Source organism: Hydra vulgaris, chromosome 12 (assembly GCF_038396675.1).
Source record: "Hydra vulgaris chromosome 12, alternate assembly HydraT2T_AEP".
Taxonomy (NCBI): Eukaryota; Metazoa; Cnidaria; class Hydrozoa; order Anthoathecata; family Hydridae; genus Hydra; species Hydra vulgaris.
The window spans coordinates 45,923,101-45,947,500 of record NC_088931.1 but is presented as its reverse complement, the minus strand read 5'-3'; the positions used below and the strand labels follow the sequence as shown (position 1 = coordinate 45,947,500).

The window sequence follows — 24,400 nt, the reverse complement described above, 5'->3', positions numbered from 1 at the left end:
AATTTACCAAATTAGATTAGGTGTCACTCATATAGTTAAAAACTAGTCATTGGAGTGACACATAAATAAAATAAACAAAAAAAAAATCCACAGCAATATTAATAAATAAAAGCAAGCATAAATTAAATTCATTTTAAAAAAACAAAAAACAATTAAGCTATAATAAGTTAAATAAAAAAAAGCAAAAAAATATGAAAATAACAACAGCGAACAACAAAAATAGTTAGCAACAATAGCACAAATAAAACAAACTTTATGCAAACAAAAAGGCAAGCACAAAAACTACATTATGAAAAGGAAAACCAAAAAATTTTTTAAATAAATTATATTTAACTTCTTTACTTTTAATTTGTAATTTGGCTTTTGATTTGTTTTGCTTTATTTTATTAAATCTATTTGTTCGTTTTACTTTTTTATTTTTTTTCTTGTTTTATTTTTTCTTTAATCTTTTAGTTTGTGTATACCTTTCAATATTTTTGTTAATTTACTTTATTTTTATTTGATCTTTTTTATTCTTTAAAATAACTTCTTTCGTTTTCCTTTTCCTTTTTTTTTCCCTTTTCACCATTAAGTAAATGCTTCCGCCATTTGCGATGTCATTGCCAATTTCTATGTAATATACAATAAACTTAATGAGATAAGTTGTAAAATCAGTCCTGCTTTATATTCATTCATTTTTATCTGAAATTTTGATTATTTAATGAAGCTTTTTAAAAAATTTTTTCTTTTTTTTCTAAAATCTTTATATTCTAATATTCATTTTAATTATTTGAAAATATTAAAAAAATTGTTGTCTTTTTAATAAATAGTTTTATATTAATATCATAACAATTTATTAGTTACAAAAATTAAGTGATATTAGTTGCATGACGCAAATTGTGATGTCTAGAAAAATTCTGATCTTCAAATTCTCAGTTTATTTAAAACTGTGAACACTGTTTTAATGAAAAGATCAATTTTTATATAGACATTAAAATATTTATGCGGACCTTAAAATTCGTATCATATTGCGAAAATTTATGGAAAAACAATACAATAAATTTATGACTGCAAAACTAATAACAGTTAAAACTTACATATTATAATTTATTGTTTGTTCAAACACCAATTAATGCAAGTATTATAAAAGCAAAGTTAAAATAGGAATTATTAATGGTTTAAAAAATATGAGCAGGACATTTCCATTTCTGTGCGTGATTTTTTATTTTTCTTTGTTTTAGCAATTAAAAGCTGGAACTTTATGCAATATGCATACTATTTTGATTTTCTTAAAGAACAATTTAACAAAAATATTTTTATCAAGTTTTAGGCTACGTGAATAAATTAAATATACATATTTTTATAGTTTTATTTTTTTGTGTAATAATATCGCTACATTTTGAAAAATATAAAATAATTTTCAAAACGCCATCCATACTCTAGCTAGAAATAATTGATGACTGCCATTTCTCATCAAAAATATGTTAAGTGTGAGTCGTAGAAGTATAGTATTTCACTTGAAATAATCACAATCAGTTTATTTTCATAAAAATACATGAAATTGACTAATTCACAACATCTGTGTGTGACTTCTATGCGTGATCATTCATGAACTGCATTTAAACAATTGCTGTGACTCTATGATTCATAGTGCAATCATGTAACTTTCTGAAAATTTTTACTAATGTTTAAAACATTATTTAAAAAAATATATATAACGCTGAAACTTATATTTTTTGAGGAATTAAAATTTATTTATCTAGTAACTAAAATTTGAGTCTTTCTGTTCTGTGCGTGATTCTGCTTCAAACTTAATTTATTCTTTGTTAACATTACTAATGTGTACCATTTTTTGTTTACAAGATATTTATATTGATTAGAATTAAATGAGAGTAAATTGAAAATGCCCAACAGTAACTTTAAAATCAACCAATAAAAAATTATAACAAAGTCTAAGCTAAAATTATAACAAAGTTATAATCTATTTGCACATTGTACGAAACACTAAAACCCAATTTTTGTTAGGGGAAAACTATTAAGAATTATTGAAAAGTTGAAATGTTTTAAATAAGACATTATTTTATTGATAATACAAACATTGATAAAAAGATATATTTAAAAATGTTATTAGAGTTTAAAAAAAAAGTAAAATAACTATAGGTGGTTTAAATTAGTTTTTAATATGTTTTTAAACTCCTCTGTCTTTTATATAAATATCTGTGTTCGAGAGTTAAAATCATTTAATTGACAGTTTCTTTGATTTATAAAAAAATATTGAGATAGATAAAAAAGTAGTCAAAATGGCAAAAATTAAAAATATTGCAATCTTCAATTTTTAAAATTCCTTTTCCAACCATTAACAAGTCTTTGGTACCACTGGGCTTGCACCATTTTTAATTTTCTAAATAAAAATCAAATCAAACTAAGTCCAACAGTTTAATATTCTCACTATGATATGCCATAATGATGCCTATCTATTTAGTTCTTTTTTTTCTTTATTTGTTTATTCAACCATGAAATTAAAAGTTTATTTTAACAAAATCAGGTTCTGTGTCAATTATATAATTAAAAGCTAGTCATTGGATTAACACAAAATAAAAAAATAAAACAAAAAACAAACAAGCAAACCAAAATTGAAAACAAAGATAATAAACTAAAATTAAAAAGTTTAAAGAAATCATTACAAAGAGAAACAATAACATTTAAAACAGCAAGACTAATAGAAAAAATATAACTAACAGAGACTAACAGAAAAAAGGGAAAAAATGGATGAAGTGACATGAGAGATAATGAATGAACGTTAAATGAGATAGGATCAGATAAATGATAAAATAAAATAAAAAAGAAAACAAAAAGGTATGTTTAAATATTTTTATAAGACAAAAAGTATGAAGTTACCTAAAAAATAGCAACAAATACAATGAACAATAAAAGCAACAATACCACAAATGAATAAAAAATTGACAGTATAAACAGTAAATATAATAGTACATATAAGTACAAATGTACACAATAATATAAGCAATTCACAAAAATACACACATATACAATAAATACACAGAAATACAAGAAAATATAAACAATGAACAAAAATAAACTATAGTATAAATTATTCGCATAAATTTATAAATTGTTTCTAAAATCATTGAAAACCAAAGGATCAACCTGTATTAACTGCCTAAAATTATGTTTATATAACCACCAGAATGGTGTTAGTTTTGTGGTTAATAAAAACATTTTGTGTGTGTAACATACTTTTGTTTAGTTTTTTTTTTTTTGTTAGTTACATGCAACATACTTTTGTTTGGTTACGTTTAGGACAAGGATAAGAATTATAGAAATAAAAGTAGAATGCTTGAAAGTTTTTTGTAATTAGATTTTATAAAATTTTAGAAAAATCTAAATGAAGAAAATGTATTTTCAACACATTACAACCTTAAGACTTATGAGTTAATAATAACTCTGCAACAATAATTTATAGTTGCTCGACCAGTGATTTCCTAGAAAATTATAAGTTAAACTTTCATAAAAGATTTACAAGATGATTTTTCACTACGCTTTTCTTTAAATATATCATCTTTCATCATTTGCCTGATTTGAGGGCCAACAAGTGTCCTCTTTAGTTTTTTTAAAATTTTGTATTCAAATTTTATATTCAAATATAAAAAACTGTCACTGCTCCTATCCATAGCTTTTTTTTTTATGAAGTTTTTCATGAGCCAAAGTTTTATTTACAAAAGTGGTAAAAATATATTATCAGGCTTCACCAATGAAGGATTTTAAATATTTTTTTGTTCTGGAATAAAATATTGACTTTTGGGCAGTTATTTTGACCCTTGTTTGAATCGTTAAATTAGGATAATCACCTTCAAATCTCCACAAACTTTCCAGTTTTATTGTTGTTGTTTTTTGAAGATAAATTTCATAGTTTTGTAAGACTCTTCCATGTTGCAAGTTGTGCCTAATGGTATAGAGGGAAGTTTATTACTAAAATGAAAAAGAACTGTCTTTAAACTCTTTGAACCATCAATGAATAAGCACTTCTGATTTATATATTCCAGAAAGTCAATATGTCATAGACATTATTACAAAATAACTGCTGATCAACTTATGAAAAAACCTTTTAGGTCTTTATCTCAATTGCAAAAGTAACATACATTTATTTTTGGTTGTTATAAATTCAACGCTTTTAATTTAGAGCCTAAAAGTTCTGCTTGTTGTTTGGACAAGTTTAAGTCATGTACCAAATCATTAAGATTTTCTTGAGATAAATATGACTCATTAGATTAGGAAGCTTCATAAAAGTCAGGATCTAATATGTCATTTTAGACTTTCTCTGAAGTAAAAAGTTACTTTTTTTACTTCAGACTTTCTCTGAAGTAAAAAATTGGCTAGATCAGAACTTTGAGGTGGTTCTGGTACTTGTAGTTCTATACTATGAGAGATCGGCCTTTTAGCTGATAGCAGGATACTTAATTTTACTTTTTGTTTAAATGATATAACTTTTGGGGTTAGTAAATACATAGATATTGCAAAAGACATCGTAGTCATGCTTTGCGAATAAATTGTCAACTTGTAAAGGGTTACGAACAGAGGCAAAATTTCTTCACAAATCGTAGTGTCAGACACTAGAACTCTTTGCCAGGAAAAGTTATTGATGCTCCAGGTTTAAAAAAAATTTAAAGATTAATATGATTGTTGCGTTGTTATAAAGAAAAGTATTAGAGTCTTAGTTAGTGCTATTTATGTGACAACAATAATAATAATGCTCAGAGCTTTTGTTTCATAAATGTAAGTTTTCTTTCTCTTTTCTACTATGGTGACTGTTCAAATAAACTACCACAGTGACTGCTCAAATAAACTACCATGGTGACTGCTCAAATAAACATTGTTCCATCAACTAAATCTTAATCTTGCATATCATGCAGCAATCACCTTTTTATCTAGTTTTTTTTCTCAAAACTTGGTGCTTTGGAATTCTCTCCTGTTTTTATATTTACCTGGCTTATTCAATTTGCTTTTTAATCATCTTCTTTGTTAAAAATGTTAGTTTTTAAAATCTTCTGTCAACTGTTTTCTAGCCTTTTAACTACTTTTTTCTGCTTAAAATATTAGTTTTTTAAATCTTCTGTCAACTATTTTCTTTCTTTTTAACTATTTTCTTTGCTTAAAATATTAGTTTTTTATATCTTCTGTCAACTGTTTCTTGCCTTTTAACTATTTTCTTTGCTTAAAATATTCGTTTTTTAAATCTTCTGTCAACTGTTTTCTTGCTTTTTAACTATTTTCTTTGCTTAAAATATTGGTTTTAAAGTTGCATATTACATAAATAATCGTATGTTTTTTTATATTAATAAATTATTATAATTTTTATTGTTCAAAAAATTATTCTATAGATGAAGTGTTTTTGAAAGACATTGCAGTCAATAACCCATTAAGTTCTGGAGGTAAAGTAGCTAAAGCATTTTCTGAAGTTGTGAAAGCACTATGGTTGCCTTCTAGGAATGCCTTTAAACCACTTGCATTAAAGGTTTTCTTTATTTATTTTTAGAAATTTGTATAGATAGAAAAATGTCAACTTTTTATATTCTTACTTAACATATTAGATTTCTAAATCAATTTTATGCTGCTAAAACTGCATCAGGGTTTAATTACATGTTTTATATACTTTATATTTATTATAATTATAGTTTTAATAAGGTTACTTAACCTTTAGTTTACTAGTATTTAGGGTTGGGGTCAAATAAAATTTGGCATATTATATTTGTATTGTATTTGGTTAAAAAATTTCTTAAATATTTGTATTTGATTGAAATGAATTTGCAGTTTCATGAGCTAGGTTAATCGAGATTTTTTGGAAATACTAAGAGGTTTTTTTTGTTTTTTTACATTTTAACACTAAAGTAAATTTATTTCTAAAGGATATTTGTTAAAAGACTTGTTTTCATTCTGTTATTTAGTAGACCATTTTATCAGTATTGTCTTGAAAAAATCTTTATATTTTTTGTTAACCTAAAATATAAACAAGTATAAATATTTGTAGTTGTATTTGAAAAGTTGAAATTAACTTTTTTGAATATATTTATGGTTCCCACTTATTTGGATGTTTCAATTGGTGCTATCAAATATTCTTTTTAAAATGTCTACAAATGAATACAGCTGAAGATTTGAACATTAAATTTGTTGTGATCCCTGAGATGCTTATAAAAGTTAACCACAGCACTCTTGGCTCTTTCCTGACACGTTTAATTTTTTTATTTTTTTTTATTATATACTACAACATAGAGTATAATTTTATTATATAACAAAACTATTATTATATACTACAACATAGAGTATAATTTTATTATATAACAAAACTATTATTATATAATGTAATTATATAAATTGAATTATATAAATATAGTGTTAATAATAAGAAGCTAATAATTAAAATAAAACCAAAATGTAAACTAAAATTATGAATTATAGTTTTTTTTTTAATTTAATGAAATTTAATCAAATTTTTATAAGACTTCTATTTTTTACCTTGATTTACTGTTACATAGTTTTAAAAACCTTTTTTAAAATTTTTTGTATCTAAATAAAAAAACAAATGATATTTTGATCATGAGACTGAGAAAAAAGCACATTCATGAGGTTGAGATGTGTTTTTTAATTGCGAACCTTTAGGTTTTTATAAACACTGCTAATGTTAGCGACACCAGATTTTAATGTTTCAATCTTATTCAAAATAATATCATTAATATTACAAACATAAAATTCAAACATTTTATCTCAATTTAATTTTTGATCAATTAAATATCTTTGAAAACTAACATGTGTTGTGAATCTTCAACCCCTCCTACTCATTTACTTACCATGAGTTGTAGCAAATAAATGTCCACTCTTTATTAACATTAAAATCAATTTTATGATAACAAAATAAAAAAATCGCTAAAATTTTTATTATTCTTTATATTGTGCATCCATCTGAAAAACAAATTATTTTTTATTTGTTATTGGATGATAATATTTTAATCAAGCATTAGTTTTTTCATTTTATTTAAATTAAAAAGTGTTACTGGATGGGTTCTGCTATGATGGTAGCTTTGTAACCACAGTTTTCCAAATGTCAACAATGAATAGTTTTCTGCAAAATCAAATTATACAACATTGTTTTTCAAACATCCTTTATTTCTTTTAAATATTTTCTTTGGGACTTCAGTGTATTGAAAAGATGTTTTATCTGTTTCACACTTATTACATATGTGTGTGTGTGTATGCATATATATATATATATATATATATATATATATATATATATATATATATATATAGATATATATATATATATATATATATATGTTTATATGTATATATATATGTATATATGTATATATATATATATATATATATATATATATTATATATATATATATATATATATATATATATATTATTTTGTAGTCATGAATTGCACAATTCAGTTCTATCAGTAGTTTTTCATTGGTTAAAAAAGAATTCTTTACCACTGCAAGTAGTTCTAAATCCAGAATTAAATTTAAGTTTTCATCTATTCCAGGATATTGTTAGCACCCATGAATCATACACTCATTGATATTTACACTACTCATATGTTACATTGAAATTTTGTATGTTAACTTCATTGAATTTTTTAACAATGTTTTTGTGCAAAGATCTGAATCGTTTTTCAGATTTCAAATAACATTTTATCTTTTTTTTTTTTTGTATGTGGTATCTGGCATTGATAAGATTCCTATCTTTTTTCTTAAATGCCACATGAATTTTCAAGTACTGCCTGAGTTTTTAATTATGCTAAGTGTTGGCATTTAGTTGAATTCAAGTTTATTTTTTTTAAAATTGATTTAGTTTGTTAGTCCAATTCTTGGCATTTACTTTTATCACTAATTTATGCAAATTTCAGTTTATATTTTAGTTAAGTTTCACTGACAATGTCAGTTTTCTAGTTTTCTTTTTTCCAATAGGAGTTAATGCTCTGTTGTGTAATTTTATTGGAGATAAGTATTTGCATTAAAAAAAAATTTATTGGAGAAATATTTGCATAAAAACTAGAGTTCAACTTTTCTTTAACTTTGTTTATTTATGATGGTATATTAAAAATTGATTTCATTTTCATTTTCTTCATTGTTTTTTAAACATTTTGCTTTCTCAAAGCAAAATTAAAAAAAAAAAAATGTTTTTTGTTATTAGTCTGCTAGTGACCAGGAACAACATTAGTTGCTTTTTAAGTTTCTAGGCCATTTTATATGCAATTATATGAACACCTAAAATAAATTATAAAAAATCCTCATCTTTAATTCTTTAATTCTTAGAAAGTTATAACTATACTAAAAAAAACACTGATAAAAGACTTTTCTTTAATGGCTTTTCCTTTATGCTTGTTGTTGTTTATCAAAAACATTATAACTTTTTGCTTTTTCAATCTCAACCAAAGGGGTAACTATGGGAAGGCAAGGAAAAGCACTGTTTTGGAGCCACAATGTCCAAAGGGCCTCGGCCTTGACCAAATATAAGAGCTTTCAAATCCCTCTTTTTAGGTGGAAAATAATTTTACAATGTGTATTCTGACATGAGTTGTTCGTACCATTGTAGAGTTTTGCTTCAGGATATTCAGTGCTGTAACAGACCTGTAAGTGTACAAATATAAATGTCTCTGAACTTTTTAAAAAACTTAAGGTAAGATGCTCTGCTCTTCTTATGTTCTGCTAGTAGAATGGTACCTATTGAATCAAATATTTGATAAAATATTTCTAGTTTTATATTTTATCAAATATTTACAGTGAATTAACTACTGATGATAAACCATCTACATCTTCATTAAATAAAAAAATAAATATTAATAAAAATGATAATAATTGTGCCACAGGCATAGAGACAAGCTTTGAAAATTGCAAATGCACAGTGCATACTTGTGCATTAAATATTGTAAAAGATGTTTTAATAAAAATGAATTAGTAGTCACCAAATGATACTAATGAACAAGTTGATCATCTTGATGCAAATTTAAATTGTACAACTTTGTACAACTATACTGAAAAAACTGTTTCTGAAAATGAAAAGAAAATTATCATCAATTCCAAGGTTCCAAGCATCCAAAAAAATTTTATTTTCCATGTGTTGGATGTTTGTAATACAAGACGAAATTAATAAAAAATGTTGTAAAGGTATTAGAGACTGGAAAAATTTATCTACAAAAATAGAATAACACGAATCATCATCTAAACATTTATCAGCCTGTTTGACATACAACATTTAGAAAAATAATGCAGGTATTGACACGGCAGGCGAAAACCTCGTAAAACAAGAAAAAGCATTTTAGTTAGAAAAATCGATTGTTTCGAGTGAAATGATTGAGTGCCTTGGAAGTATGGTAGAAGAAATAACAGAAAAAACAAAATCTGCCCCATTTTTTCTATCATGACAATCACAACAATTGACTCAACAAAAGCGGCTATGTTAAGTCTACAGATACGTTGAAAATGAATATGAGGACAATGGAATTCCATCTAAATTAAGTATAAAAGAATCATTTTTAGGGCTTCAAGAAGTAACCTTCTGAGATGCTACAGGTATTAAAAATATATTAATACAATCTATGGAAAAAAAAACAGCTTTCTATTGATAAACTGATTGGGCAAGGTTATGACGGGCAACCAAATGCAGACATTCATTGTTTCATAATTTGAAACTAGTGATAAATGATATTATAAAACATTCCTGAAACTTTTTTTTATCAACTTTTTTTGCATTTGAGTACAAGAAATTTTTTTTCGGTTTAAGCATAAACAGATGGGACATATTGTCTTCTTTTACTGATAAAAGTGAAACTACAATAAAAACTCTTAATCCAACTCGATGGGCTGGAAGATGGAAATCTCTTTATGCTATTAAATCAAAATTAATAGATGTACTTAAAGCACTCAAAATAATTATTTTGACTTCTCAAAAATCAGAAGAACGTGAAAGAGCTTTGAAAATAAAAAAATTGATTTCAAACAGAAAGTTAAGTTATTTTACAATTTGTAAGTCAAATATTAAATGAATTTAACACAGTTTACATCTTCAAAAAAAGAATACAAATTTAATGGATGACATTTCTTCGTTGGAAAAATGCATGGGCTTAAAATACTTAAATATAATTACAATGGTTTAAGAGTGACACAAATAAAATGAAAGAAGTGTATGGAATTACAACTGATTTTAAATCTAAACAAACACCAATTCGTGAGAAATTTTTTGATGAACCGCATTTTGAAGAAAATTTTAACATAAGTCAAGAACATATTTTTATTGGCAGCATTTATAAGAATTTATTGGCATTATGAAACAACAGTAACATGGTGGAAGAAGTTAACAAATGAGTTGATATAAAAGAGTTATTAAAAGTAATTTTAAAATGGGGATTAACTTTGGAAATAAGGGTTAACATTGGAAATAAGGGACAACATTGGAAATAAGGGTTCACATTGGAAATAAGGGTTAACATACAAAATTAGGGTTAACATCAAAAATAAGGGTTAACATTGGAAATAAGGTTTAACATTGGAAATAAGGGTTCACATTGGAAATAAGGGTTAACATGCAAAATAAGGGTTAACATCGAAAATAAGGGTTAACATTGGAAATAAGGGTTAACATTGAAAATAAGAATTAACAGTGGACTGTTCAGACATTACTGCGGCTTTAATTATTAACCAATATCAGTAGCATGAAACGAAAGAAACTTTTCTAAAATGAATTTAATGGCAACAATAATGGCAACAAATAGACTTAAATATTTACTTTATCTATTGAAAAATTGCAAAATCGCTAAATTTAGATAGAGCTATATAACAATTTGCCCATTTAAAATTGCGCAGAAAATTATAAATTTAAACTATATTATATTTTTTTTGACATTATTATTTTCATGTGCATATTTGTATTTTGATGTAAAATAATATGAATTTTCAATTAAGCTATTTTTTATAAGTCATCACTTTTTTTCTTTTTTTTAAAGTACCTTATTAGAGGAATTAAGGGCTAGGGGCAGGGGCCTCAATGTATCTGCTTGCCTTGGGGCCTCAAAACTGAAGTTACGAGTCTGATAACAACAGCAATGTTTTTTATTGTTTAGGCATTGTTGTTGTAAATTGTGTCTTGTTGCATTTAAACCCCTATGTTATTTTTTTCCTTTGTTTTTTGTCATAAATTTAAAAATGATTAAGATCGGTTTTTTTACAGTAAACTTACAAGTAAATTATCATTTAAAAATTAAACAATTTAAAAATATCTCATTTAAATACTACCAGTGTTTAAATAGTAACTTTAAAAATGATTTTAAACCTTTTTATTCAAATTTGCTTTCAAAGTTAATAATGACTTTTAAATCACTACTTATTGATGTCTACAAGTCACTATTCACTTTATTTGCACTTGTGGCTTTTAAGACTACAATTGTTTCAGATAAAATAAATGTTTTTTTAAATTTTAATAAAGAGGTAACAGAGACAAGCTTGGGTTATTAACAAAGATAAATTTTATGTTGACAATTACACTTTATAACTTCTTAATGTTGGCAAACATTAATATTACATGTTGTAACTTTTTCAAAAAGAAAACAAAAAATCAAGAAAATTACAATTTAATATTTTAGTTTTTCGTATATTTTGAAATAATCAAACGTGTTTTACTTTAGTTTTATACATGAAATAATCAAATATGTTTTGGTTTGTCCATAAAGTCCACCTTGACTTCTATCAACAAAGGACTGGATAAAGTTTTTCTGTTAATATCATAACTAAAAGTGCTGTTTTTTTTTTTTTTTTTTGACAATTTAAATAACTTAACTTATTCCTTAACCTATTTCTCTGTCATAGAAATATGTATGATTATTTGCAAAGTAGTGAACTCCACAAAACCAGTAACAAAAAGAACTGCAAAAAGAACAAAAAAAAAGTTTGCAAGAAGACAAAAAGTTTTTGTGAAACAAGCAAAAATGATCCTCATAACTATATTTAATCAGTGTTTTTAATCAATTGCATCATATAACTTGAAAGAAAATTTTTGGTTCAATAAACTTTTTGCAGACAATTAAACTTTGTGAAACAAGAAGCAGAAAATAAACTAACTACAAATCTAATTAGTAAGTTTGAAGAAATTATCTTAAGTAAAGGAGTGATCTTTAATTGTATTAAAAGGAAGGTCTACTGCAAACTCACTTTTATAAACATTTTAACCAAAGATTTTATAAATAGAAAGTTTCTGATATGTAAGCAGTGTCAAAAGCAATATAGGGTTAATCATAGTCTAAAATTGATAGTTTTCAGCTTTAAGGAATTCATGATACATTACTATTCATATAAATTTACTGTGTCTTTGATAGATTATTTTTCAGATCTTTTCCTTTATTGTGCATCTTTTTGTTTTTGTAATCTTTTTAAATATTTAAAAAAAAAAAAATTTTTGTTGCATTTTTTTGGAAAAAATAAATGTTTATACAATTTAAAAACATTTTGCATAACTTTAATAAAGCATTTTAAAAGATAAGTTTTAAAGTAATTCATTTCAAAGGCAATTAAAAATGTAACAAAATGTAATTTTTGCTTCGAGTTTGAGTTTTTTTTTAGTGCTTATATATTTTATTTTTTGTAAGGAATTGTTTTCTTTTTTCTTTTCTTTTTTAATTTCCTTTCTAGTTTAAGTTTAGTTTAGTATTTCTTTTTTTAAACGCATTTCTGAAATGTTTAAATCACCAAAACATCTAAACAGTCGTGGTCAAGTTGTCAAAAAAAAATCATTTAATCGCACACCATTCTTGTCCAAGCCTGTGCATACATACATACATACATACATACATACATACATACATACATACATACATACATACAATTGTTATTGTTTACTGGATAATTATTTAGAGCATAATGGGGAAGCAATGTGCATCATTTCTGGGATGGCAACAACATGATGCTCAAGAATTCTTTTCATCTCTACTTGACAATCTGCATGAGGTATTTAATTTTATGTGAAAATTTACTCCTTATAAAAATGAATTTCTAAAAGCATTTAATTAAATAAAGAATCAAGCTCAATTGTAAATGTTTTGAAGCTTGTAATTTTTTATAAGAATATTATAATATTTTGAAGTTTATAATATTTTATAAGAAGTTTGTAATATTTTATAAAAAGTTTAATATTTTATAAGAAGTTTATAATATTTTAGGACGCAAATCTTATTTTATAAGAAGTTTATAATATTTTAGGACCTAAATCAGCAATGCAATTTTGAAGAAGACTGTAGCTTAAGTATTAATGAAAAACCAGACACTGCATGGAATGCACATATTAAAAGAAATAATTCCTTGATTGTCAAATTGTTTCATGGTCAGTTAATGTCAAAAGTGACATGTACAGCTTGCCACAAGGTTTTATTTTACTATATAGTTTGTTTTTTTAAATTAGTTTATCTTTGATAATTAAAAATAATTTTTTGTTACCTGAAAAAAACTCAATTTACTATTAATTAATTGCTATGGTTTTTTTAAATTAATATATTTTTTAAGGTATCTCATTCGTATGATCCATGTGCACAGATATCGTTACCAATTCCATCTGTAAAGCATTGTTTTCGAGTTCTCTTCTTTCCATCTAAAATGGATGCTATTCCACTAATGATTCCTCTACAAGTATCAACACCAAACGCAACTGTTTGGCATCTTCTAAATATGCTTCAATCCTATGTTAAAATTTTACCTTGTTTTATTCGATTGTTTTCTGGACTATCTGAAATTTTTACTGATCCAAATATACCACTTGCATCGCTATTTAAGTATAAATATATTATAGCTTGTGAAGTGATTGAAGATATTTCATTACCTGTTTTTCAGTATGTTTTAAATGCTAACAGCTTTGTTTGTTGTGACTTTTGTTACAAAAGAGAAAAACATTTGTTAACAAAACTTAAGCGTTGCACCAAATGTTTTGCTGTTTCTTACTGTAGTAGAGATTGTCAAATTAAACATTGGCAATCTCACAAATTTTTGTGTTCTAAAGACTTAAAAATGCAAGTTGGAATTCCATTTTATATCAACATAAAAAAGAATGAGTTGACGTACGAATATTTGGAATCTTCTTTGAAAATGCGAGCTAATACCTCTGTGGACTTTACTTATTTACTTGATAAAAATTTGGAAAATAATACAAAATCTAACATTTTAATTAAAGTTTCAGATAAGATGAATGTTAATGATGATACTGCCATAATTGTTTCGAAAGATAATTTTAGCGAGGTTATTCTAAAAGGTGTTTGTTTAATTGTTGAATGGCAAAATAGCCCAGAAGAAAAAGTTCTCACTAAGGAGGAGCCAGTTTGTGAATTTTATAAAACTTTGTTTAAAGAAACGCCTCTTGATGAGGAGCACATTACATTGTCAGACAGTCTTCGGTTATTTATGGAGCCTGAAAAGCTCGATGGAAATGAGTCATGGTTAGTTAAAGATTATTTAGTGATTTATTTATATCATTTTTAGATTTCAAAAATTGATATCAATTCAAATCTTTTTAGGAAATGTCCCAAATGTAAATCTTTTCAAATAGCAAAAAAGGAAATGGCAATTAGCATGCCTTCTTGTTTATTATTACTACATCTCAAAAGATTCTCCTTTGGCGAGTATGGTGAAAAAATTACAAAATCAGTTTCATACCCTTTAAGGTATTTTGTGGCTTAAATGTCATAAACTCACCACATTTTTGCATTTTTTAAGATAATTTTATTTTGTATAACAAAATATTTTTATTTTTTGCAGTAATTTTGATATGTCACCATATGTATGCAAAGAATCATTAGATAGAATTAATTATCCTTTAATCTATGATCTTTGTGGAGTTATATCACACCATGGTACTATGAGAATGGGTCATTATACTTGTATGGCCAAAATGTTTAATCATAATGACCAAGAAGAAGGAGGTTTTTTATTTGTTCTTTGATTTTATTACTTTTAATTAGCTTGTACTTTATCTCGATTCGTTTTAAAAAAGAACTTTAAAAATTTTCTCTGTTCTTTAAAGCTTTTAATTAAAAAATATGTCATATAATTATGAAAAAAAATATTTTTATATAAAACAATAACATTATTTTTATTGTTATTGTTCTTTTCTATAAATTTTGCCTCCTTTATTAATTTCATTTATTATAACTAATTGTTTTGCTACAATTTCGAAATCATAACACCACAATCGGTTTTTGATTGCACCTCCCAAAACCTCATTAAAATATTCATAAAGTATCTCCCAAAAAATATACATTAAATACATTGATTTGAGAGAATAATTTAACAGTTCATATAACTATTATTTAGTTAGATATTACTAGTAATTTAGCATATAATAACATAAATTTTAGACCACTCAGGTAAAAAACCACAGATTTCACATTTTTCTCATTTTCAGAAAAATGATATTTTGTGTTTAGAGACATCAATTATCTGCATAGATATCATCAGATATGTGATGTCCTCTACTCACCCCCCCCCCCCCCTGACCTCATTTTTCATTAAAGAAAAAAAGTTTAAATCATAAAAGTTTTTTAAACTCATCAGTTTACCATACTGTTTGTAATCCATCACTTTGTGTTGGGTTTTTATAAACTAGACAAATACACCATTTTGTACAAACCGTTAATAAAAACAAATGCTTTTTATTTTTAAAGAAGTTTCAAGTACATTTTTCAGTACTAATATATCATAAAAATATTTCAAATATTTTACCTGACACCCATAAAATAATTTTTGTAAGTATTATCCAGTGTAGTCATTGTATAAAATAAGAAAAATAATAATTTTATTGGTATTCCAGATTTTATTACTTTTTTTAAAATATAACTATAGGATGGAGGCTGTTTGATGATGAGAATGCCACCAGAATCAAACCAGAAAAAGTTGTTTCATCAAATGCATATGTTTTAGTATACAGATTACGTGGTACTTCTGAATTACTAAAAGTTGATAGGTGTCCATTATACAGCTCTGCAACTAATGTCTTCATTTCTGACAATAGTCCTCTCACAAAAAAAAAATCAGAGTTAGTTGTTCACAAAGAAAGTACTGATTCTTTTGCAAATATATATAAAAATAGTTTTGAACTGACAGAAGATAAAAAAATAACAAGAAAAAATCTCACAACGACTGATAGATTTTCTGAATTTAAAAAATTTACAAAGTTCTCTGAGGAGTCATTGAATTGTATTTCTAGCTTCGGAAAAATTGAACTTAAAGAACTTGAACAAGATACAAAAAATATTGCAAGTTTAGACTGTAATTATAGAATGGATGAAAATATTAACTTAGATTTGCATGACACTGTAAAGCTCCAATTATCTGAATTTAATTGTGACTTGAATTTAATAGATATTTCTCAATGTTGTGTAACAAATGATGATAGTGGGAATGTAATTCAGAATCTTATAGATATGAATGAAGATGAGCTAGATTAATTTTGTTGTTCAAATTTTGTAATGTTCAAAACATTTTTTTTAACAATCAAGTTTTTTTACTTTTTTATTTTTTGAATACATATTTTCAATTTGTAATGTTTTGGTTATATTGTAAAAATCTTTTTTTTGATTGTTTATATTCTGTGAAATCATTTTAACAGAATACTGATCCATGATAAATATTACATAAATAAATTTTTTTTTATATTGCTTTATAGCATAAAAATGTTACATACAATTAAATGCTAAATGTTTATTTATATCAGAAAGTAAAAATAATAATGGATCCAATGAATAGAGTAAAACTTCCTCACGTTAGTCGCAGCCAACAACTTCTTGCAAAAGGTTTCGGTGGCTTATTTTGGTTTTGGATGTTATGGAGACTGAAACATGACTGGAAAACATTATTTGTGAGTTTTTAAATTAGCTTGTAAATTTGTAAATATGTATATATGAATATATATATATATATATATATATATATATATATATATATATATATATATATATATATATATATATATATATATATATATATATATATATATATATTATATTGTATTATTTATATAAATATTATATTATTTATATAAATACACACACTTTTACATAAATTATGTATGTGTTAGTGTGTTTATGTATATGCCTTATAAAGGGTGATATTTTGGCATAAAAATATCTTATTTGATTATATTGATTTTTAGAAGAACTTTCATTCGTACTACTTCATATTTTTCTATGAATATTTATCACAAAGAACTTAGATTCTTACTACTTCATACTTTTCAATTCAGCTGATGCATTTTGATTTTTAAGTTTTTTGTTTTATGAGATTTTTAATATCATAATGTGCAACAACAGTTTTATGAGATTTTTGATATCATAATGTGCAGCAACAGTTTTATGAGGTTTCTGATATCATAATGTGCAGCAACAATTGCAGTATTTCTTAGATTCGTTTGTTTTTAAAAATAAGATTAATAATAATTTGATGTTATTATCTGTTGGACATCAAAAATGATAATCAGGCAGCTAAAGATCACATTTACACTGTTTTACAAGCTTGTATTCACTTAGAACTTAACTTCCATGGTAATTCATGAGTCTTGTTTACTTCAAAGCCTTGTTGTCTTGCTTTTTGACATTTTATATTTTCTGTTGTTTCTGGGTTTTTTACATCTATTATGATTCTTTTAAGTTGGTCTCCATTATTTCCCTGATTTGTACCAAAGATACAATGGGAATCGAATTTAGTACTTCTGGCAAAAAAAACTTTACCATTACACCACTACCACATGAAATTTATTATTAGAAAGTTGTTTTAATTTGTTCAAAATTTAAATTTGTGTTTAAAATTATTTTAAAATAGTTTCTTTCATTATTAAGCATTATTTTGATTATTATAAAAATTTATTTAATTTTAGAGCCATTATGAAGCTGACAAAGTATGGGTCATTCCTGATCAAGTTGAAGAATCTGAGCATCATCATCATTAAAAATATTTTTTTGAATAATAATTCATTACGAAAATTTTATCTGACAAGTTTTTACATATATTCTTAATTAAAATGATCAGAACATTTGCAAGTGTTTGATAAAATAATCAGAACATTTGCAATTGTTTGATTAAATTCAATGAAAAAGAATTAATTTTGTTGTAATTTATTCTATTTGTTTTGGTTATGCCACATTGTTATAATAGTGCTGCAAATTTTAATAGTTATGTAATTGTGTCTAATTAAATTTTGGGTTATTCTTTTCTCTATTTGTTGAGTTCTTAAAAGTTTAAAACATAAAAAAAAAATTAAGAATATTTCAAAGCATTTAATCAACAATTGTCAATGTTCAATAGCAGCTACCAAGTATTAAGTAACTGACAAAATAAGTTAAAGTGGCTAATAAAATAAATTAAAGTGACTGATAAAATAGATCAAAGATTTTTCCTGATTTTTGAACTGGTTGAATTATTGCTGGTAAATCATAATTATTTTGTTTTACTTTTTATTTTTAAAAATCTTTTAAAATATAACAGAAGAATAATTTTTTTTCCATTATTTTGCTCCAGGTTCAGTTTTGAATCTTTATATATTTTATTTGCAAAAATGTTTTTTTAAATTTTGCAAATTAAAGGTATATAATCCAGATTACTTTTAAACTCTTTTTATTTAGAAAATCAGCATAAAGTATTACCTGGAAATTTTTTTTTCAAAATTCAAGATGAAAAAATTAAATTTATATCTTTTTTTTGGGTTAGTCACTGTACTAACCTAAAATGAAAAATATGTAAATAATGAAGGATATTTGTTGAATTTGGGGCCTTAAACAACAAACAGGGTTATTAATGTGAATATTGTACAGCTTTTATTTATAAATATATCAGAATAAAATATCCTTTTCATCATATTTAAATGGAATTTAACTTGTAACAGCTGAAAAAATATTTAAATTGATGTAAACTAGTATAATAAAATATATCTTTTTCATCATAAAGCATAAGATCGAAAAAATGAGAAAGGAAAATCTTTTCAAAAATATATAGAATAACTGTTTTTTATAAATTTCTATAATTTTTATTTAAAGTTAAGGAATTAAAGAGTATAAAAATGCTTTTAGTTTCGAAATTTTTCTTTATTTCTAAAAAAATCTTTGTACATTGCTGATGATGGTGCCCATCAACTTCTGTACAACTATTATTGGCATTTTCTTGCTTATGGTTGACCATGCTTTCAGCAACTCTTGTACTGAATTAATAGTCTTGCCTGTTTTACACAAATATCCTTTGCCAATACCCCAATAATTTTTGATGAGCCAGAATTGCTGGCAATTTGGTGAATTGAGCTTTTTTGGTACAAAGTTAACCTTTCTCAATTTATACCACTTCAAAGTTTTTTTATCATAGTGGCACGAAGCTAAGTCAGACCAAAACAAACAAGGTCTAGTGTGCAATTGAAGGAGTGGCAAAAGTTGTTTTTGAAAGCACTCTTGAATATAAATTTTTGATGTCAAAGTTGATGGCGTCACAAAAGCTCTGCTTTTTTTTCCACAACTACAAATTGCTTGCCATAAAAGCAATTTTTGTCTTATTTGTTCACAAGTTTGTATTTATACTTGTTGCTTACACTGCTACAAACAATTGAAGTATAATATTTGTCACTAGGAAGTTGACTTAAGTCACATTTTATGTAAGTCTTGTCATCCATCAAAATCCAGTCATTCAATATTGTCAAAACTTGGGTGTAAAGTGTTTGCGCTCGTGTTTGGCAGTGGAGTTTTGTTTGTCAGAACAATTTGCGTATTAAATTGCTCTTAAAGACTTATAGTTGTAGTATTTCTTCACTTTTCTTACCAAAAAATCATTTACAACTGATTTATTGTTGAAAATTTTCTCTCTTTCTAATCCTTTAGCTCATTCGATGGATTAAGTTTTTTTATATTGTTTTATAACCCTTCCATCAGTAGATAAAGGAGTTCTAGTAGCTTATTAGACTCGTTTGTAGTTCCTTCATGGATTTTCTTCATAAATGTGAAAGATTTTTTTCTCATTTTCAAATTGTTTTGATGGCATTAATAAATTAATAATAAATTATAATTTGAATTACTTTTTTATTTATTTTGACAATTACTATGATTACTTGATTAAATTATTGGTTTTTTTTTCATCTGTTTTTATTCTTTCTCTTTTAGACAAGGTGCAAAAACGCATTGTAAACATAGTTGTACCTGCTCTTGCAGCCAACCTCTAACCATTATCACATCGTTGTAATATTGCTTCTCTTTCTCTTTTCTATAAATACTATAATGAACACTGCTCTAAAGAGCTAGTGTCTCTTGTGCCATCTACTAAAATTTATTCTTGTGTTAATCGTCATTCAATTAAGTCTCATCATTTTACTACGACTGTTCCTAAGTGCTCTGAAAATTCTTATATGAAAATTCTTATATTTTTTTCATGAAACATCAGTTCTGGAATTCACTCTACAAAAAAAAGCTATTGTACAAAATAATGTTATTATCAATATTAATTTGGTATTATCAATTTTTTTTTTAGATTATTTAATAATTTGAAAAACTTTAAAAACTCTAAATAATCGATGTTGATATTTCAAATTTGGAAATTTCACAAAAATAGTTTGGAAAATTTCACACAGTAAACAATTAAGTAATTAATGATTTGATAGGTAATTTACTTATATTTTTTTACTTTAGTGTACTTGTACTTTTTTACTATAGTATACATATAGGGGAAGTTTGCATAAGTTGAGCATGTTAACAGTGTATTGTTTTTTGCAGCCGAAATATTATAATATTTATATTTATTTTTGCAGATTATCATAATTTATTCTTTCCTTTTAAAGAATATAAATGAATAGTTCATTTTAAAAAAAATCTTAATGCCAAAAATTGTGTTATTTTCAACACACCCAATCATCTTATCTTAAGAAACCAGTTTCCAAATGAGCTTTTTTTAATGGAACTCAAAAAAACTCAAAATAACAAAAAAATAATTGCAAAAAAAAAATTAACATTGTATCTTTTAAGTAGCATTGTATCTTTTAAGTAACATTGTATCTTTTAAGAATATACTAAAATAAAAAGTAATTATCTCAGCCATAAAAAAAAAAAAATAATAAATCTTACCTATCTTTAAAAAAGTTTGCAATTTTTTGAAAAAACTTTTGCTCTTGAAATACCAAAATGAAGCTCCGTGAAGAACGTGAAGCATAAAACGTTAAGGATGTAATAAAATTTTGATGATCTTGTTTCGTTCTGACATAATTACAAAATATTGAAGTACCAGTTTAACATACTTTAGAAAAGCTTTTTTTTAAAGATATTAGGGACCTGTCAAATTTTTAAGGGTCTTGAGACACCTCTAAAAATATTTTTTATTCAAAAAAATTTTAAACCTAGTATTTTTGTATTATCTAAAACACATTTAGTTTAAGTGCAGTAGAACATTTTAAAAAAAGTTGTTTTTTGAACCACCCTAGTGTACTTATACTTTTTTTCTTTAGTGTACTTATACTTTTTCAATTTAGTGTAAATTTTTTTTTATTTCCAATAATTTCAAAATATATTTTTAATTAGAAATTCCAGTTTAACATTTTCACTAGGCTATACGATTTAACATAAGACCTTGATATACATTATTAATTTTGTTATAATGTGTACTTAATAAAAGAACTCATGTGTACTTACAAAAAGAACCTAAGAACTACTTTTATAAAGGAAAAGATGTGTACTTATGAAAAAAATGTAAAGAAAGATCTGCAAAAATTTGTAAAGTACCTGTTTGTAACTTATCTTGAACTTTGTCAATCTGTTTATCTCCAAACACTATGGCTAATAACTCGGTCACATGTTAAAGGGCAATAATTTAACCATTTATTGAAGAGAATTTTAGGTTTTTCATACAAGCAATAATACAAAAATTTTCTAAATAAGATTCAATTAAATATAATTCTAATGATTTTTGCAATGCAAAAATCATTAGAATTATATTTATGGGACACTAAGAAATAATGGCACAAGAAGAAATAAGAAATAATGACACAATAAGAATTGTGCAATTGACGCAATCAGATACCAGCAACTGATTAGTTGTTGACTACCTGTTCTTGCAAGAATAACACCTGATGTAGGGATTTGTTTATCATATTTAAAAGCATATAATGAAAAGCAGAGATAAAGAAGTTGCTGAAATTTTAATGTTGTATATTTTCAAAGATTTACAGAGAAATGATTTTAATAGCAATCAAAATTACCATAATTGCCAATATTTTAAAATTAATTGAATTGCTCATTAATTTTAAAATGTTGGTAAAACACAGAGTTTATAATGCTTCAAAGAAATGAAAAAAAAATCATGTTTGTTTTTAAATTAATAAGCAATTTAAATAATAATTAGGTACAAATATTGAAAATTTCACAGTTGCGTTTTATATGATTTATTGTCATTTGACTAAACTTTTTATTATTTTTCAAAAATTGTGATTTTGTCAGAATTTTTTTTTTCTAAAACTATTTTAAGCATCAAAATAAACTAGTAGTTTCTTATTAAAACAAATGTTGAAATTTCCATGTCATAGGCAAAAAAATCATTTTGATAAAAAAAGTTTATAATTAGTAAATTAATGTTTTAATTTTTGTTATTATTTATTTTAATTTATTCACATTCTTTTTAATTTTTTGTTTTAATTCAGGTTCACTTTCAGTCTTTTGTTGATACCTGCATCCTAGCTCATAAGTTGATGTATGTGAAGTATATATTAAGCTATAAAGATCTCTCATATAAACATAATTCCTTTTATTCACTTCATTTTAACATTTATGTTTTTTATTATTTGATAGACTGCCTGTCCCTACCAAACCATTAGTCAATGTAGTAGCACTTCCTTGTAGCAGCAGGCTATTAAATCATAGTCAATGTAGCAACACTTTGTGCATGTTATACAGTAAAAAAATAAAAATAAAACAGTCAGAATGTTTTTATTTGAAAAAAAATTAAAATAAAATCATTCTAGTTTTATAATTTGCATTTTTGTGGTTTTTAAAAAAAACATTAAATCTTATTAGTTTCCTCAATTAAATTAATGTGTTTTGTTATAATCTACCCTTAGTTTTGTCGATTTAGATACCATAGTGTAGCTAAGAGCTGTTTTTTACCACAAACAGTATATTTAACACCTTTACTATAGCTATATATATATATATATATATATATATATATATATATATATATATATATATATATATATATATATATATATATATATATATATATATATATATAGTCATTGACAAAAGTTTGCGACCACTGCGATTTTTTAATGTATTCTACTCTGAATTGCTTTTGGGCTACTTTAGTGCTACAATTTTGTACCAATTTGTGCTAATTGTCAATTAGAGACTAAAATTGATGTTTACATGTTTATTTTCAGATATAACTGAAATATTTTGGAACATTTTATATTACAGAGACCTTATTTGAAGCAGTACTAGTTAAAATGGTACGCGGTAAAGAACTGACATCTGAAAAGCGAGCTCAGGTTGTTATTTTGTACAAAGAGAACATTTCTATAAGACAGATGGCCAAAAAGCTCGGTATTTCACATTCCACTGTTGTAGCTACTGTAAAGAGAAATCAAGAGCTGAAAAGTTTTAAATCCCGTTCACGCGCTGGTCGCCCAAAGGTTACAAGCAACCGTATGGATAATGCTATAATAAAGGCAGCAAAAAAATCACCAAGAGCATCCTCAAGTGCCATTAGAGGCAAACTGCCTGGATCACCATCCAAGAAACCAAACAGTCGGACAATACGCAGACGATTATTTGATGCATGCTTGAAATCTTACCGACCAGCACGGAAGCCGAAGCTTTCACCAAAGAATATTTGCGATCGCATAGCGTTTTGTCAGAAGTACAGGCAGTGGACACTAGCCCAGTGGAAACAAGTGATATTTTCAGATGAGACAACATTCATGCAATTCTACTCATTTTGTAGACATGTCAGACGCCCACCAAATCAGAGGCATAATCCAAAGTACGTTATACCAACAGTCAAACAGGCTCCTAAAGTTATGGTTTGGGGAGCAGTCTCTGATAACGGTCGTGCCGGCATTTGGATTATGCCTAAAAATACAACGATCAATGGTGCTGTTTACTTGAGTATACTGATGGTAAGCTGCCATCAGTATACTCAAGTATACTCATATTTTTGAGAATATTTTCAATACATCCTGCCAGGACGTATTGAAAATATTCTCAAAAATAAAGGATTTCATTGTAAATACTAAATGCTGTTTAACCTGTATAGTGTGAATAAACATTCGAAATATATGTACTGATTTATAATTTACTACTTGTTTTTCTAAATTTTGAGTGTTTTTGTAAAAAATTGCAGTGGTTGCAAACTTTTATTCA

The 24,400-nt window shown here is 25.4% G+C and overlaps 2 protein-coding genes across 5 annotated transcripts in view; both read left to right on the top strand.

Annotated features, from left to right (window-relative positions):
* LOC100206317 (ubiquitin carboxyl-terminal hydrolase 19) overlaps nucleotides 1–18,012 on the top strand; it is a 53,488-nt gene extending 35,476 nt beyond the window's left edge. The window contains exons 7-14 of one of the 2 annotated variants that reach the window (XM_065813434.1): nucleotides 5,376–5,509; nucleotides 12,903–12,995; nucleotides 13,248–13,409; nucleotides 13,548–14,470; nucleotides 14,549–14,695; nucleotides 14,790–14,953; nucleotides 15,873–16,887; nucleotides 17,902–18,012. In XM_065813434.1, coding sequence (XP_065669506.1) covers nucleotides 5,376–5,509; nucleotides 12,903–12,995; nucleotides 13,248–13,409; nucleotides 13,548–14,470; nucleotides 14,549–14,695; nucleotides 14,790–14,953; nucleotides 15,873–16,477 — 2,228 coding nt within the window. In that variant the 3' untranslated portion in view covers nucleotides 16,478–16,887; nucleotides 17,902–18,012. Of the gene's footprint in view, nucleotides 1–5,375; nucleotides 5,510–12,902; nucleotides 12,996–13,247; nucleotides 13,410–13,547; nucleotides 14,471–14,548; nucleotides 14,696–14,789; nucleotides 14,954–15,872; nucleotides 16,888–17,901 lie in introns of those variants that run through there. The other variant, XM_065813435.1, reaches the window with a different exon arrangement.
* Nucleotides 18,013–20,503: 2,491 nt separating this feature from the next.
* The window catches only part of LOC101236058 (putative neutral sphingomyelinase), a 45,738-nt gene continuing 41,841 nt past the window's right edge, over nucleotides 20,504–24,400 (top strand). For 2 of the 3 annotated variants that reach the window (XM_065813438.1, XM_065813436.1), the window contains exon 1: nucleotides 20,504–20,655. The gene's annotated coding sequence lies outside the window, so the exon portion shown is untranslated. Of the gene's footprint in view, nucleotides 20,656–22,680; nucleotides 22,731–24,400 lie in introns of all 3 variants that reach the window. The other variant, XM_065813437.1, reaches the window with a different exon arrangement.